Raw genomic sequence first — 18,575 nt, forward strand, 5'->3', positions numbered from 1 at the left:
ACACGTGGTCTGCTAGAACGAAGCTCAACAAAGAATGTGGATAGACAGGAAGTGTCAAACCACAAGTCAATTGTATTAATACTGTAGATAGGCCAGGGAAATTGTGAAAGCCTAACAAATTCTGGCAAATTGCATACAATACTGTATACTGTAACATCACAGACATACATTGCCACGTTTATTATGGCGCAGGCCCTTGGGGCGGCCGTAGTTGAGTGGTTAGAGAGGCCATCCGGGATCGGGAGGTCGCCAGTTTGACCCTCTGTCCACCTGGTCAATGTGTCAGTACTAATCTGAGCAGCCATCAGCTGGGCGAAGCTGTAAAAGCAATTTCCCCTCCCCACGGGGACAAGAAAATACTCCCTTTCGCTCTTCTTGCAGTAGTTTTAATATTGTGAGGCCTGAATCAGTCGAGGTGTAACCACACATAATTTAACAAAACCATAACCACATAGTAAAATCTAAATCTTACATCTGGACATTTCGGACATTTTTACTGCATTTCTCACTCCGTTTTCAGTTGTTATGTGTACTGCATATCTCATACTGTATGTTACTCTATTTTTTCTATTCTCAGCCTATTTCCACATTTTTCACTGTATGAAATGGTGAATCCCTCCCTGCAATATAAGAATGTATCCAAATTAACTTTATAACTGATATATTAGTAGGTGTTATAATCTTGTCAAACGGAATCATAGTCGCTCGCCGGAAATAGCTGATCAACAAGCGTTGTGAGCTCGTAGATCGGCAATTTTCGGCACACGATGGAGTATAAATTAAACACAAAACGCTGTGGAATATTGGATGAACTCCAGCAGTTCCAATGCCATTACGCCACAATTCAGTTTAAATGTCCATGTAAATACCCACCAGGGAGCTTAGCACAAGAACAGATAACAAATACAGAAACACTGCTAATAATATTTCTCTGTTTTGGAAGTCATTACGTTTGGCCTCTCCATAGCACAGACCATAAGCTATCTGTCTCAATGGTTTCCTGAAAGGCTATGGGGAGTTTTTCACTGCTTCTATTTATTTTCTCTGGACCTAGACTCTGGCAAAAGTTACGATTATGTTAGATGTGACCAGGGTCAAAGACTAGGTTATTCTTTATCGTATCAGCAGAGCACATAATCGTTTCAAAAACTCATATTGCAATTATTTTTTAAGACAAATGTTAGTACAACATGAATTGTGATATACAATACTAGAGTTTCGGGGGGCTACGCCCCCCTCAACCCCAGCCGCGCACGGGGCCCAGCGTGGCCGCGTGTATATTGGGGTACTCAAATTGCTGGAGTAAAACTGTGGAAAAGTTATAAAAAAAATAAAAAAAAATTTAAAAAAATATATTTTTGATGTTTGAGGGGGACCCCCGCGGACCCCCTGCTGGTCGACGGACCCCCTGTGGAGTGTTGGGACGCGCGGGGACCCCCCTGGAACATGGCGGACCCCTTCGGTGTTTTTTTTTTTTTCATGAAGGTGGTTGCTTGTTTCTGGCGCTTGTTTTTAGAGAACCTGGCATGCCAACCTGAACTTGGCAACCCGACTTGTTTGTTTTTGTGTTTGGGATGAACATGGCACGTGAAGGACGGACATAGTGTGATCGAGACATGAGTGAAGTGAAAGTAACGGCCTGGGTGGAACAAAGGAGGTACGTAAGAAGGGGGGGGGGGGTTGAAGCAAAGGAGCTGCGTGTGTGTTGGTGTGGAGGAGATGGGCAGAGTGCAATGGCGGCGCAACCCAGCGCATGCTGGCGGTGGCGTTACACCAGAAATGGTTCCTGGAGAAAATGGTGACCAAAACATTTTTTGGGAAAAAAAGTAAAAAACTCCCGCACCGGCTGCCTGCTGTTGTGGTGATTAGGTCGTGCGCACGGTAAACGGTACGAAGCTGCCTCCCCTTCCGTTTTGTCCGACATTTGGTGAGTAGAATTAATTATGTTGCGCGGTGGAAAAGGTGTAGTGAGCAATGAGATGTCCCCTACGCGACGCGTAAATTCAGCGCGGCCGCCGTGGCGACTCAGTTGGCGACATGTGGTCTGGCGGTGCGTTGTTTATTCGATAACAGAGCTGTGGGGTGTCCGCACAGAGGGTGCGGAAGTCGGTCGCCATTTATATAGTTAGATAGCCTATATAAACACAGCTTTTTGGTCACTGAATAAAGAGTTGTATTATAAACAAAACAGACTTGTTTAGCTATAATGTTATAAAAGTTGTTTTGTGAATAATTCAGTATGGAAAAAAATGGAAAAACTGGACTTCTTCATGTTCTAATAAAGTTGTGTCCTTCTGCAAAATGAGCGAAAATATTATGGCTTCAAATTCATATTGTGAGCTGAGAATTCAACAATGGCTCTGGGTTGCAGATCCAAGGGAAGTGTGTGCGTGCCTATGAAGAAAAATGACTGGTCAGTAGATGTTTACTGTTAGATCAAAGAGCCAAGTGAAGAATGGTCCAGACCACGTTTCTGAAATACGTAGCTCAAGTAGCCTGTGTGGGTTCTGCTGCACACGGCTCCAATAATCAACTGAATCCTCCTAATAAACCCTTAATATTCCATTCCCAACCCCATGTTAAATTAGGCAGCAATCTAACATGACCTTTTACTTTAAATAGCCCCCAAAATAGTTTTGCTAAATGAACTTACCAATGTAATTTTTATACCAGCCATAAAGTACATTCACCACGAATCAATCTTACAAATGCGGACGTAATTCACATAATGAGTATGACCCTCCAGCACTGTATACTGTATGACCAAAATAGAAGTAAATGATTTCATATGGAGAAGGTCAAGTCCTGCCAATATGTCAAAAGGAGCTCAAGCAGCAGACAGAGAAATAAAGTGGTTGTGTTGTGTTGTGTTGTGTTGTGTTGTGTTGTGTTGTGTTGTGTTGTGTTGTGTTGTGTTGTGTTGTGTTGTGTTGTGTTGTGTTGTGTTGTGTTGTGTTGTGTTGTGTTGTGTTGTGTTGTGTTGTGTTGTGTTGTGTTGTGTTGTGTTGTGTTGTGTTGTGTTGTGTTGTGTTGTGTGTGTTGTGTTGTGTTGTTGTGTTTGTTTAATTCTTCTGGCCACAGTCTAGTCTAAATGATATCTTAATTATGTCCTGGCAAAATCTATATGGCAGGACTTCTACAGTGGTTCTGAAGGATCACACACAAAAAAAGCTACTGTATTTTCTCAGGATTTACAGTATGCAATCAAGTCACTGCATTCATTATAATAACGTTGATCAGTCACATTATTTTTGGCCTATGGTGATCCTAAAACAAGCTGATATCCCTGCTTTTTGGGACAGCTCACAGCAAAATACAGTTGTACATTTTTGCCCTCTCAGACTTAAATTAACACTCAGGATTTTGCTGTGAACATACATGAATAATATACATTAACTATAAAGCACCTTTAACCATACTGTATGCACATGTACTTGCATGCAATACAGAGACAGACATCTGCTGACATAATGTATATAAATGCTCTAGGCAATCGTGCAACATGAACATAACTTCTGAGCTTATCAGATGGCTACATGTGGGTACTTGAGTTAAATACATCTCAGCATTAAATATTCTAGTGAGGTATCAGGGGGGCACAGTCAGTGCCTATTATGCAAACAGACCAAGCTAAAAATAGCTTCTGTGACGTTCAGTCCAAGTATCACATGTCACAAAAAACAAACAACAAGAGTCCAAGAATAAGAGGAGGAAAGGGAGGCGGGGAGTGAGATGCACTAACACATACTGTACATGTCATACTGTACACAGCACAAATCCTGAGTGTTCATTTAACTCAGAATGTGTACAAATGGAACCAAATGGGTACGGGCCTCTCTGAGTTACAGACCGGTAGGTCGGTTCCATTTAGAGGGACATCAAGTGCACTTGCTCCTTCTGTCCATTTGCACACTCTCTGCGTTAACAGACCCGTAAGGGTCCATTCGAGTTTCAGTACAAAAGAGTTTACAAAATGGATAAATTAAAACTTAGGATTTTACAGTGTAGAAGCAACTCTTTGCTGTGTTCTAAAGATTTACTTAACAGGGGAAGTCACAATTCTTGGCAGTCCTCGCTTCACACACAGTATTCATATATTTATTTATTCCGGTTGTTATCGTTTCCGTGACGTCTTTACTGTTTTATGGGCAAATAAAATAGAGATATCTGCGGGAGTTTCTACTGAAGCAGGACCAGCTACAGGTTGGCTGTGAGAGAAACAGGGACAGGGAAGGAAATCAGGCACCTAATGTTTCCTTCCTAAGGGACACAACAGGCTCACTCTTCACTATAGCAGCTGTATATTCAGGGACATGGATACTGAATGCAGACCTGGACCGTAAAAATGTACAATGACATCTTACTGCGCTTACTGTGTCAGTTCATGTTTTACACCATCACAAAATGATACAAAAATATTGTGCTCATTTCTAGAGAATACTATAATTAATTTACACTGTTTTTTTTTTTTACTATACATATTTAGCCAACTATGAATATTATCACTGCCAGGCTGAAGGCAAGGGGAAACATTATGTTTGTTTGTCTGTCCAGGGCTAATCTTGCAAACCACTAGATGGATCAGCGTCATTTTGTGCACGCTGTCAGTAGGCCAAGGAAGTACATCCATGCATTTATTTTCAAATTGTGTGTATATTCTACTGAAGTATTTAACTTTAATGGAAGTTAGTGGTATAGTTAGATCTGGCTGAAACCGCGCCCAAATATGGAGTGGAGTCATACGTCTTAGATGACTGACATCATAGACTTGCATGCATTCCACTGAGCATACCTTTTTAGTTTTTAATTTTAATTAACCTTCAGCTATCCAAGCAAAATATTTGCATTGGGATGACTGCTATAAGAATTCACTTTGGATGAAACTTGAACAGCAGGCTTTCGCACTTCACAGTGTGAGCACATCCCATTCCATCATAAATATGATTTATGACTCGTACTCCTCCTCATTCTTTGTACGGTTTAGTACAATTACCAAGCCCAGACTACAGTATGTCACACGCAGATATCAGACAGGCTACAACATCTCCTCTCAACCCATTGAAAAGGCGGTCTGACTAAAGACAGAGAAATGTCAAAACGCAAACCCCATAACCCAATTAACCACTTGTAGCTACTTCACTTCAGTCCATGTTGTGTAGTAGCACTGTAGTTCATCCCTTTGGCTGTCTTCTAAACAACAGAAACTCTCCATAAGGGCATTTTGTCATGTTCAAGAGGGTAATTAGAGTTTCAGGCCATGGTTTGTTCTACGACATAAATTACAATACACATTATTACTACTAGTAGTAGTGTTTTCATTTGTTCGTTTTTTTTACTTGTGTTAATTGCATGTGTGATTCAAAAGACATTTTAAGTTTGTTGATCTGTGGAGATTATCTTCTTGGACCAAACGTGTACAAAAGCCTTTTTCTTTTTTTTTTACATTTATCCCACAATTTTGCAACTCCATTTTTCTCACCCAGTGCCAATTGTCTAAGTAATCCTGTGCGCTACACTCCCTCTGCCAGCCTAGGGAGAGCCCAGAGCTGACCAGGGGGAGGCAGTATAGAGACCAGGATTATTGCATTTTTTTGTGAGGGTACCTACCCTAGGGGACACGGGGAGAACATGCAAACTCCACACAGAAAGGCCCTTTTGCCAACCCCACCTAGGGTATGGGCACTGATGACGCGGAGAAGAGGACACGCCCCCAGCGCCCACAGCGTCCCCGGCGGGAATCGAACCCAGGATCTTCTAGCTGTGAGGCGACATCGCTACCGACTGCGCCACCGCGGCGTGCACCCACAAAAGCCTGTTTGACATAGTTTATTTTCTTAATTTATCCAAAACCCCAATGGAAAAATTCCATCGGAAATATGTGGTGGGAATCCATGGCGATGGAATCTTCCGGGTTGAAAGATGTCATCCTTGAAGCTCTCATTTACACAGTCACCACACAGTAATTTCAAGCTAATTAAATGCCTGTAAGTCAAATAACTATCAGTCAAACTGCCTTTGAATCATCAGAACAAGTGTTTATATTTCACAATGTGTCCAACATGTCACTGTTTCTAACGACCCTTCTAATTCTAAATGACTGTGCTCTACATTCTTCTCATTCCGTTGATAAAGGCAATGGACACAGACATGTACAGGGAATAAAGAAAAAAATAAGTTTTGTTAGGCAAAGATGCGATTTGTGAAACAGCTAAAGGAGCCAACAATTCGCACAATACAGTATGTAAAATTATGTTTTGGTATCATCTTTCTAAACCTACAGTTCCTGCTCTGTTCTATACAGCCAACTTTGAGTTAAGTTGAGGAAATCACAGATTGGGGCTTTAACCTTTGCTTTTAAATATCCAAGGCCATTAGTGTTGATGGGAGATACTTCTAAACATGTATGCTAATTTGACCAATTCAAATATTCGACCACGACATGGTGCAAGCTTGTAGATCTGCCATTTAAGGTGTGCGATGTGTGTGCGCCACTAAGTATAAATAATCCTTTAGAGAAAGCCTAAGAGTTAGCCAAGAGAAAGACATGCTGACCGCAATGGAATGCAAATGAGTGAAATCAGCCGTGGTGACTGAGAACTTTAATCCATGCACGTCCGATCTAATGTCTTACTCTGCATACTGTAAATACTGTACAGTCAGTGGTAAGGTTAAAGAACCAACCATAATATGATTCCATAACTGCTATCACTTTTAACTGAACAAGAACAACAAAAATGTCCAAAAGGAAACTTGGACCATCAGATCCTCTGTCCAGAAAGAAATGAAAGCCGGTCTGAAAGTTGAGGAAATTGTAGAGAATATATTTTGGAGAACACAGACAGATACACGTCATGGTACCAGTAGACCCAAAAGGGTTGGATTTACATAAACAGTTGGCTTGTACTCACATTCCTTAGATGAGAAAGGTCAGAGGGCCTTCCATAAGGGGACATAGTGAAAAATCGACAATAAAGGACCCAAGATTAGGTTATGGCACGTCAAGGCAAACAAAGGTGATTTGTGGTCCAACAGTTTCCCACCAAAGTTGTGGGTCTTTTACTCTTATCTGTTTATCAGAAGATAACGCTTAATCATTCCGGTGTCACCCAGAGATATTTTTCCAATTAGTTTTCACTTAGCACAACTGTTTGATGAGTTAGGCTTTAATATATAGCCTAAAATAACTATTGAAAATACAGTACATGTTTAAAGCATTGTGTAGCTTTCCTTTACTGTTATAGGGGCGGTAGGACTGTGTGACAACATGCAGGCCTTCCCCTTCTGCACCCCACTTCCAAAAAAGGAACCTCATCTCAACTGAGACACACAAAGGGATGAGGGCCTGCCCCACTCCGGCAGATGTAGGATAACAGATGTACCCGCTTTTGTGCCGCACACCAACTAAAACAAAACAATGTCTTGGACTGCTTATGTTGGCTGCGCATTGCATCAGAATAGGATTTGGATGAATGGACAAGCGGCGGGCTCAGTCAGGACATCTGAATGCATGGTTGTGACTTTTATACGATCACTGGACACGTCCTAGAATGTCACTGACCAGTAAATGCAATTGGATGAGATGTTGCCTGGCTCATGCAGTGGCAATGCTCCAGACCGCCGATGACTCACAAGATTGCTGGTGGATATTCAATATTTTTATGGTCCCAGAAGTGGTGGCTTGCCACCATAACCCATAAAAGAAAAGACTTGTCTAAACTGTCACAATATATCTATCACAGAGGTTGCACTTGGTGATTTAATTGGCATGCAGTGTTGTGTAAGAGTCGTTATGACACCAAAACACCCAGAAGAAATGTTTTGTTCCTCAGACATGCTTTATCTTGTGGTGGAAGAGGCATGTTCTAGCACACACTAAATCAACAAACATAGTTTTCTCTCAAAGCATAAAACGATGCACTGCACTGCCAGACAGCTGAATCAAAGACAATTTGTGTCGTGTTGCTTTCCGCTAACGACAGGCGTTCAATATTGCCTGATAAATGAAATGGATGGGATATTTCCTTGTCAATATTAGAGCTAACTCTGCTGGAGTGTTAAAGATTCCATGCTAGATGAAGCACAACGTGTGGTTTCTTGCAAATACAGTAGGGTTATCGAAATCCTGGAACATTTCTCCGCAGAGTGTCTGAATATTCCCTGAACTCATTCAAACTTTAGTTTGTTCATCCTGCATTCATCTCAAAGTCAACCTCCCAACACTCTCACTAGTCACTACTCTTGTACTGTTAGAAGATTTTGGATTATTCCCACTCTTCCTCACTTTTCTCTAAATCAGTGGTTCTCAAAGTGGGACCCCCAGGAGTCTTTGAGGTGGTTCCAGGGGGTCCCCAGCAAAATTAGTCAATATAGCAAAATCAGTTAAACCACTTTAACCCTATGTTATACTTAGGCTATTCAAAAACATGCGCACAGCGATGCATTGTGAGCTTGTAGATCTGATATTTTCATGTATTTGTTTTTTCTAGAATTTTGTTTTTTCAATTTGGAATAATAATTGAAAATTTCACAAAAACTTCTATTATGGGGTCTCTACAAAATATTTTCGGATGGCGGTCTGCGGACAAAAACCTATATATTTTTTTACATGAAAAAGTTAGAGAACCACTGCCCTAAATCCCTTTCTCTTTACCTCCCAACTCCCATCCCTCTTTTATCCATCTCACTTCCTCTGCGCTGCTGAAGGAGCGCTCTGAGAGTCATCCTCTGTCTGTCGGTAGGTGGAGTTCTTTGCGGTATAAATAGCTCCCTCAAATAGGAAGAACCCCTTATCTTCTTGAAAGCCTGCTAGCGGTTACAATGCCGGCATCACCCCGCCGGCTGCCGTAGTGGAACCCACTATGGCAGCACACTGCCACTTAACTTCGCATGGACACGGTGATACTCTACATGTGCACTCAACCACTTCAAATATCCACAGCAACCAACACTTAGCATGCCACAGTGCGGACATTCTGTACGATATGTTAACCCTGGCATGCTCCTGTCTGGTGTGGCATAAACAGAACCACATGTTAAATCCAGGGCCTGGTAGTATAACTCTTGGTGAGGGTTTAACTGGACTTTACAGTGAATACTATTGAAAGGGCAGAACCTTTCAGACTACACTAGTACATCGGCGTCACCTACTGTACTGCAAAGCCTGTTGGACAGCTGGGCAAAACGCATGACCAGTACAGTATACATAATATATACAACAGAGCAATGTGCAGGTAGAGTCCATCCAGAAATGAATGTGCAGAAAATCTCAGTAGTTTCCCCTTACCCGTAACCCATATAATAATGGACCTGGGCCTAAAGTAAGTTTGGTCGGGCAAGTGAAGTCACCCCCCCCCCCCCCCCAACTCAAATCTTTGCTTCTAGAACAAAACTTTTTCATGTCAAGGTCACCCCAAAATGATAGGCCGCCGACCCCCATCAAAATATGTTGTTCCAGGGACCCCGTCTGTCAGTCTGTCTGTCTGTCACTCTCTCTCTTTGTCTGTCTGTCTGTCTGTCTCTCACTCTGCACAGAGCGACCCATGTGGTCAGGAAGACATGGTTAGCAACAAAGACATACACAGACGCTAAGTGATACTGATACAGTGGTCTGTTGTCGTATTCTTCTGGGTGGGCCACCACCACCGCCACCCTGTGATTACGGCATCTAAACCTCTTTGTAAGGGCTTTGCTAAAACCACAGGAATCGAGAATATTCCACACACTAGAGATACTAACACCATATAGATCTCTCTTAAACATATTCTCTCTCCTCTATATCCTAATGGTCTCTCTCTACGTTCAGTGACAGTGAAGATTGAAGGAACAAAATTATCCATTGAAAATCAACAATTGCATCATTCACTGCAGATTGCTTTGCATATTTTAATAATTATAATGTGAAAAATAATGAATGCCCAAAAGTTCAAAAGCCATAAAGGGAAGCCATTAATAGTATTGTTGGAGGGACACATGTCCTGGACATGTGGACATCACGCCCATCCCGTAATTGTTGTAACTATGTTCCCTGCCTCAGTTTTATCATTAAATACGGCTTTACTTCCCCAAGATCAGTGCCAGGGCTTTGCACACTAAATTAAACGTTAAACCCCAGAATGTTTGATATCAACAAATAGTTTGATGAAACTTACTGGTTCATTCACATGCAAAACTATGACCAAACTCAGTAGATTGTGTTTCCATCTGACAAAATACACTTCTCATCTTCATAGACCACATTGTTGTTATATAGCTCTACCCCTACCACTGAGGGAAAAACAGAGAAACTTCCCCTAAGCAAAACATTCGGATTTCACTTTCATGAAAGGAAGTGGTAGAACCTGAATACTGGCCTATAGTCAACAGACATAATCAGAGTAAACAGACCACACTGGCTGAGGATGAGCTGTGTGGTTTCGGTGCCATTAGCCAGCGAGCAGTCAGACAACAAAATCCCATATCAAAGACCAATAATACTCCAGATGGAACGGAGTGTGTGTGGGAGTGCCCAGTGATAAGGCCTTTCTGGCAGAGTTTCCTATAGTAATAAATAGTATATTTAATATACTATGGAATTTTCCAAATCATTTTTAGGACATGTAGAATTCCAGGCAAGGAGACCTGATGAATGTTTGTTTGGCATCTTAATATCTGCCTGCAGGAAAGTCTTTACAAGGCGTTGGTTGCTTCCCGAGGCTCCCATACAGGAATGGATAGATAGCAAATGATATTTGTTATGTTATGGAAAGGTTGACTTTTTCTCTCCAGCTCCAGAAATATACATTTATTCAGTCTCTGGGACTGGATTTTGTAGAGGCAAGAATGGAATGAAAGTATGTCTTGCTCGTGTAAACTACATTGATTCTTTATGATTATAGTTTTTTCTGTATTGTTTTATGTACACATTCTATATCTCCCAACTCTTTATTTTAATTTTCAAAATGGACAACAAACGAAATGTTAATTGAAAACGATATTATTGATATTGCTGTCCAAAGATTAAGAATAAATGGGTGTGTATGGATGCAGCTTATTTAGATTCAGATTTAAATGGTTTCTTGACCATAAAGTTGGACATTTTGTTCCCATCAGATTGAGATTATGTATATGTCAATGGACATTTTTAACTCTATGGACAATGGACAACAAATCTGACTGTGAATGTCAAATAACCTGCCATCCACACCCACTCATTTCAATTCCTTATCATTGGTGCAGTAATAAGTGTCTGGTCGAGATTCCCCTCTTTAATCCATGAACATAAACAGTGTAACCATATGGAGGAAGCCGGACCAATATCAGCAGAAGATCCATTTTTCAAACAGTGGGCCTGCCAGATGTCTCCCTCCCAGCCGGGCCAGAGCCTGGCCAGCCAATTCCAGATCCTAGCCTGGATTTATGAGACCCCAGGTCTCAAGACAGATATTGCCAAACCAGATATTGCCAAAACAACCTCAGAGCGAGGGCTTCTAGGGAGAAGGGTGATTGTGGGAGAATTCCTGAGACTTCAGCTGCAAACAGATAGCCCAACCGGACCTGACAGCAGACATCAACCCACTGTGCCCAAACTCTAAAGCCCAGAACGTGATGGGAGACAGCCAGAGCACTTAGCACTATCTCCTCCACAGGACCAAAATAACAGCCGCTATTAACAGCTGTTGGCTGAATGAATGCTCCATGTCCATGGAGGTCTGTGGAATAGGTTGAAGTGGCGGGTCACAATTCAGTTATGTAACATTATTAACATGACAGCGGAGTCACGGTCATGGAGGAAAACAAGGCAAAGACTGGGGAAGACTGACCGAGAGGGGGTCCATAGCAGCGTGTGGCAGGTGGCGTGTGGTGGTGGGTGGCGGCTGAAACCAGCACGGAGTGTCAATCAGATGGATGGATGGCACACGCGCTTTCATCACTAACCACACAGATGGCATTGTGAGAATGCCTGGCATTCCTCAGAGGTGAGAGAGTCAAAGAGTGAAGAGAACGTTTTTGTGTTTATCCGTGCATGTGTGTGTGTGCGTGCATGTGCACGTGTATGCGTGCAAGCGAGAGAGAGAGAGAGACTTACCCGTGAGATGGTGAGGGGAACACAGAAGTCCTTCCCTCCCTGTAGTCTGAAGCCCCATGGAGCTGGCCCCACTAGAGAAACACTGTAGCTGTTGCTCATGATGAACCTGTAGACACAAAAACACGCCCCCGGGGCTTTTCGTGTTATCCTTTTAGCATGACCTTTACTGCCTGCACTGTTAACAAACGTGTTAATAAAGTATTCAATCAATTAATCAATCAATGACTGCAGGTATCAAGCTTTTCCCAAAGCGAGCCCTTTTGCTTGCTCCTCAATGTTCTATTCCAGCGCCCGGAGCGGGGCTTTAGGCTAAGGTGGTGATTGAGTGGGTGTGTGATGATTGTTCTATTGAGATTGCAATACGTCCATTGTTTAGAACTGTAAGGTTGGGTGTGGGGAGACAAATTATCCTGGCAGCAGTGTTGGCTGTGCATGCGAGTTTGGCCCAGTTAGTAATTGATAGCATGTTTAAAAAGCAGGTGGAACAGTACAGTAGGATGGGCTGAATAATGCGCTGGTACAACAGTAGGAGATGGGGGCAAACATAGTGCTTTAAGCTTGTGGATGACTGATAGTCTTTGGTGGCTCCTTTTTTGGATGTCATCGGTGTGCCAGACTATTGTCTAGTGTCATTCCGAGGAATTTAAAGCTGTCAACTATTTCAGCTGTTTGGTTATTGAAGATAATGGGGTGCTTATGAGGTGAGGTGAGATTATTATCCCCTTTTGTCTTGCTGACGTTGAGGTGTAGATGGTTATCCTCACACCACCGGGTGAAGTGGAAAAAAGACAGTACTACAGTAGACATTCCAAAGCTCTATCTAACAAATAATAATCTCATAGCATCTAGAAATTGTGTGTTATAATAATTTGTCAATTGGTCACTGAAGGATTGGGCTGTTTCATAGCTATTTAGAACAACAATAATAAAACTTATTTGTATAATAAATCTTTGTCTCTGATCTTTAAAGAATAATAATAACTAGTTATTAGTCCAATAATAATATCTAATCTAGCATCTGATGTTCCAGCCAATGCAGATGAGCATTTAAACATGCTACTAATCATTAAGAGACTTAACCTTATGCAGAATTAAAGAAAAGCATATTTCCAGGTAAGACAGGTGTCTGTCTTCAATGTATCTATCAGAAAAAACAAAACAACAACACTACAGATATAACCTAAACTTGCAAAAAAGTTTCAATCTGCTTTTTGACAATGCATGAATAGTTAAAATTATTATTATTATTATTATTTCATAATGTTCTGTAAAAAAAAGAATGTTTACCTGTGAAATGTCTTCTAGTAGTTCTACAAACTAACATTATTGCCCCTACAGTACTTGATGCTGATGAGTGAGGACTGAGGGAGTGTAAAGCAACAGCCACAACTATTTATACTGCCATAAGTAGAGAATAATTATAATACTCCTTCGTACACATATACAATGCAATGTAAATATGCCGGATTTAGCAAGAAAGCTAATTTTCATCCGTAGTCCACACCCCATACAGAAAACAAGCAACATTACAAAAAGAGCACATATAAACATTACTAAAAGGGTACAAACAGAAGAGAAAAAACGTTTTTTTTTTAAAGAAAAATAACAGAGAAACTAAAAAGAAAAAAAGAAAATAACCTACATTGAACCCTACAAATTTTCACATGTTTGATTGTCCATGATGATATGATCCATCCTTTTAATTGGACCTTAAAAGATGTAAAGGATGGACACTCTCTTATGTTAGTGGGTAGATTGTTCCAGTTGGGAGTTGGGAGCTAGAGTAGATCGGCTATTTTCAGTGTGCGACACACACTGGCACACAACAAAGTATGAACCAGGCTTAATAGGAGGGAGAGAGAAAAAAGAGACGGAGAGAGCGAGAGGCCATGAGAGATCGCAATGTACATAGCCTATAGCTACACCACGGCTCATCAGGTCACACACAGTAGCATGTGCAGCCAAGAGAAGTCTGGCATGGAGCCAAGTCTGTTAGGGAGTCCATACATAGCCCCGACGCGGTAAAACGTTACGCGACGCAATGTGTCACTTTTTTCAGCTGAAAATCAGTTATGGTCGGGGAGCAACACAGTCATATGACTACCTGTCACAACTATTACACAATCGCCAAGTCGCAATTATTTGAGATAATCACAATTATTTTTGTATTAATCATCATTATCGTTTCCATGTTGAGAACGGTTCATACATCTTAAAACATTTTCAAAAATAGTGGAAATAGCAGATCTACAAGCTCACAACGCCACGCGTTGTGAGCTTGTAGATCGGCTATTTCCGCTATTTTGTAACAACTTTTGAGTATAATAATTTTCTTTTGGCCATAATAAAAAAATATATATATTATTGGTGTCGGTCATTGTCAGCCATTTATTTGTGTATTTACGTTTTGTCACATCTGCCCCGTGCAACTTTGGCTTACAAGGCCTAAAAGCCACACAATTAAATCGTTAATCGCAATTAATTGTATGACAATTAATCTTCAAGTAAAATAGAAAGTCATAATCGTGACCTACATATGACGATCTGAGTTATGCTTTACCACTGGGTAAAGGCGACTGTCCTCAGATACACACAGTGCACTGTGCTCAGCACAACCAAAGCAGAAACCTAAGGAGCTGTAGATAGAATGATGTGAACAACTGCTGGTCTACCATTACAGCCGGCCTATATACTTTATCAGTACCAGAGAGGCCGTAGCTGAGAGGGTAGAGAAGCCATCTGGGAATCGCAAAGGTAGCCCTGTTCGACCTCCAGCTCGCTCAGTCTACAAGTCGAAATGTACCTGAGCAAGACACTTAAGCCCTATACACCTCCCCCTTGGTGCCATCTGAGCAGCCATCTGAGCAGCCACCACCTGTCTGAAGCTGTAAAAGCAATTTCACCTCCCCCGGGGGCCAGAACGTACTCCCTGCCCCTTCTCAAAAGCGATTAAATTAATTTATCAATTATCATCATATAATGCCATCTCAAAATACATCTTACATTTTACTCTCAAAATCTCTGGACTTTCTGAGGCTCTCTTCCTCGATCTAACTTCATGTTAGAGTATTTTGTTCAATAATGCTCCAGTCAGGCATGCAGAGTTTTAGTACCTTTAGATACATGGGGCAGGTCAAAGGCGAATGTGGCTACGCTGGAAGTCAGGAGGACAAGATCTTCAGCATATCCTCTCATAAAATGCTAGTGCAAGCCGTTAAGCCTGATTTATACTTCTTTGTATGACGAAAATAGCAGATCTACAAGCTTGTGAGCTTGTAGATCGACCATTTTCAGTACAGGACACCCTCTACAACAAATTATATATCAGGCTTTAGACCCTTGAGGCTGCATGCACAGCTTTCGAGGTAGAGGTCATGGGGTCATGGTTTAGACAATAGAGCAGTATGCTGGGTCTGGGCTAGCCTGGAGTGGTATCCAATCCCCATAACATTTTAAATAGATTTACTGCTTTGGGAGGAGAACAGTTTAGCTATAAACAACAGTGGTTGTTAAAAAGAAATAAGGTTGTATTGCAGACATGAATATACTGGTAGTTTTTCTCTGTTTCTGTGAAACAGACTCTCAAATCAGCTGTATTATACTCTGTGAACTAGAGCTGCACTTTAGAGTTTGTCCTGTCAGATTCTCATCACTGAACTCCATACCCATGTAATAAAACAAACCGCTCTCACACTGGGATCCAGACTAAGACAAACTAAGCTTGAGTTGATATATTTCCCTGCAAATGATAGAATTGTGTGTTTATTATTCAAATACTTCCTGCTGTTCATGCCTAGCACTATAATTGTGACTTTTACTACACATTCCGTATTTCTCCTGTGCTTATTTATCATATCCTGTCTGTGGCCAAATTATTCTTGTTTCAAGGCTGATATATGAGCTCATGACTAAAATGATAAAACCATGTAGCTTCATACATAAAAGGACACTGCATACAACTAGGACAGGACAACAGAGCACCCTCTGGGAGGAAAAGGCAAGGAAAATATTTTGAACAAAAAGGAAATGGTAGAATTCCACCACCATTCTGAGCGGGTTGTTTTTAATACTTAAGAGTTTTCATTTAACTTGGTTCTACTACAGTTTCGACAGCCTTAAAGGTGCAGTACAGTAAGTGATATTTTTCGGTTAAAACAAAACCTTACAAAGCTCTATATTGTGATAGTAATTGATATAGAGTGTTTGTTCAGTAACAGGGGTCTCCCCGTCTCTTTAATAAACAGAAAATATATTTTCAGGTGTGTTGCCTATTTCATCCAATCAGGAGAGAGTACCCATTCATCAGCTTCAATGTTATAGTGTTCCAGTTTCAATTTTGTCTGCTCATTTCTTTGTGTTATCTCTTCCAATCCCCTTGTTTATCCTGTATCCTGTGTGAGTTCTCTCTCCTGAATGGATACAATTGGTACCCAGTACCAACCCACTGCCAAAAAGGTTGTTCATTGGCAACCAAAGAGTACCTGGAATTCCCATGTTGTTCACACACCTCGTTGGCAGACATAGCATTACAACTCGGATGACAGCACAAATACCTTATCCATGATCACACCCTGTGTGCATGCATGACATGGACAGGTGACAGGTCTAACTGAGGCATAGAATACCAAATTTCATGGATTGTTGCGTTTCATATGGTTTCAACACTGCCCTAAAAGTATGCATTCATTTTCTATTAAAAAATATCAGCAAAATAGAACAGGCAAGTCACTTGTAGTTGTAACTCAGGGCAGGAGACAGAAATTAAGCAGTCAAAAGTCTAGACAGGTTATTATGATCATGCCTGAATATACATGTAACAAAGCATGTCTACAGACTACAGAGCACAGTAGAATGGTGCGTGCGTGCCTGTGTCAGTCTGTCTAAAATGTAAGTGCCTTTGTGAGGAAAATTACACGGCACATCATGTGTGAACACATGACCTTTGCCTGCCTTGACAGGCAATGTTGGCGTTGACACCAAAAAATGATGTCTGAGACCTCTAAGCATCACACATCACATTGCACAGTGAAGAGCAGACGGTTTTGTTTAGCAACTCAACAAAACGTGACAAATGTGGGACTGCTGTTGAGCAAGTCCATCATTATCAATGCTTCTTGGAGAAATTAGAATTAAAGGGACAAAGAGTTACATTTTGAAATAATAGAAATGATGGATATGGAAAGTGGCAACACTGTAACTTCATCAGTCAGTGATAATCAGGGTTTTGTGTTATCCAATACAGGTTTGGTTGTGCAAGTTTAATAGATCATCCAGGCTGGCTGGAACGAATGGTCGGAAATGTGTACTTAACCATGGCCACGCAAGTAGCACTAGCATCAAATGAAAATGCTGATTTTTAGGATAGACTACATCCCATAGCCTGGAGGGATGATTGCTCTGCGATCGTCTAGTTCGTTGTTAGGCCAACCGGCCAACCAGTGGTGTAACTTCATCAGTCAGTGCCTCAGTCAATCAGAGACATTCGCATAAGGGCTGGCCCCACAGTTGCGGTCCGGCCAAAAAAACAGTGAGTTAACATGTCATGGATGATGTTTCACCATAGCCTCCAGATCAGCTAAAGTTCTCGCCATTTCATTGCTTTTGTGGTGGGCAGTAAAACAGTAAAAACGTGTCTCCTCTGGTGAGTATTCCATGAGTAATTGTGCCTTGTCATTGAAGAGCCGCGCCATTTGTGGGCTGTAAGTCATGTTGCTGTTGCAAAACTGTAGCATGACCATACCCCCGGGGCTCCAATGACACCTGCTACAGCCTGTCAAAATCTACAGTATGCATGCCCAATGGCTGTCTCATTTACAGTACATCACACCTGGAGTAAGCACTCTTTTAAAGAGGCCAGGACAAGCATGTAAAGGAGTTACAAAATCATGTTTAAAGGGATAAAGGCAAATTTATATGTTGTCGTACGACCACGTGATGACCATTGAAAATCACGTTATTTTGGCGAGTGATGCTGTCATACGACGGAATATAAATTAGGCTAACGGGTGATGACAGGGTGTGGCACCATATGCAGCATACAGCCCATGACTCCAACTCACACACACACACACACACACACACACACACACACACACACACACACACACACACACACACACACACACACACACACACACACACACACACACACACACACACACACACACACACACACACATTTGAACTCTCTAAACTCTGAGTGAGACAGATAGCCCTGTCGCCGTATAAGGTGACCAAGAGTTGAGGTGTTATTTAGTTTCAGTGAAAATTACAAGGTCTACATAAACAGACAGCTGACTATGGCTGAAAGAAGTTGAACACAAACCATTGTGTATTCAATCTGTCAACAGTGTAACATTGTAATGGATTAGTGAGGTGATATGGATTACAAGACTACTCTTTCAACAATAACAAAAGGAATCATGCAGTACAACGGCTAATCCTACCAAGTCAAATTATAACAAACAAAGCTCTGCAAATCCTCATAGAAATCACAGTGCAGTAGCAACAC

General features: G+C 41.5%; 1 protein-coding gene across 6 annotated transcripts in view; it reads right to left on the reverse strand.

Moving 5' to 3' along the window:
• The window catches only part of pdlim5b (PDZ and LIM domain 5b), a 79,736-nt gene that overhangs the window by 59,480 nt on the left and 1,681 nt on the right, over positions 1 to 18,575 (reverse strand). For all 6 annotated transcript variants that reach the window (XM_084047756.1, XM_084047755.1, XM_084047754.1 and 3 more), the window contains exon 2: positions 12,065 to 12,170. In XM_084047756.1, the coding sequence (XP_083903882.1) occupies positions 12,065 to 12,170 (106 nt within the window). The remainder of the gene's footprint in view (positions 1 to 12,064; positions 12,171 to 18,575) is intronic.

Source organism: Gymnoscopelus microlampas, assembly GCF_963454915.1.
Source record: "Gymnoscopelus microlampas genome assembly, chromosome: 21".
Classification (NCBI taxonomy): Eukaryota; Metazoa; Chordata; class Actinopteri; order Myctophiformes; family Myctophidae; genus Gymnoscopelus; species Gymnoscopelus microlampas.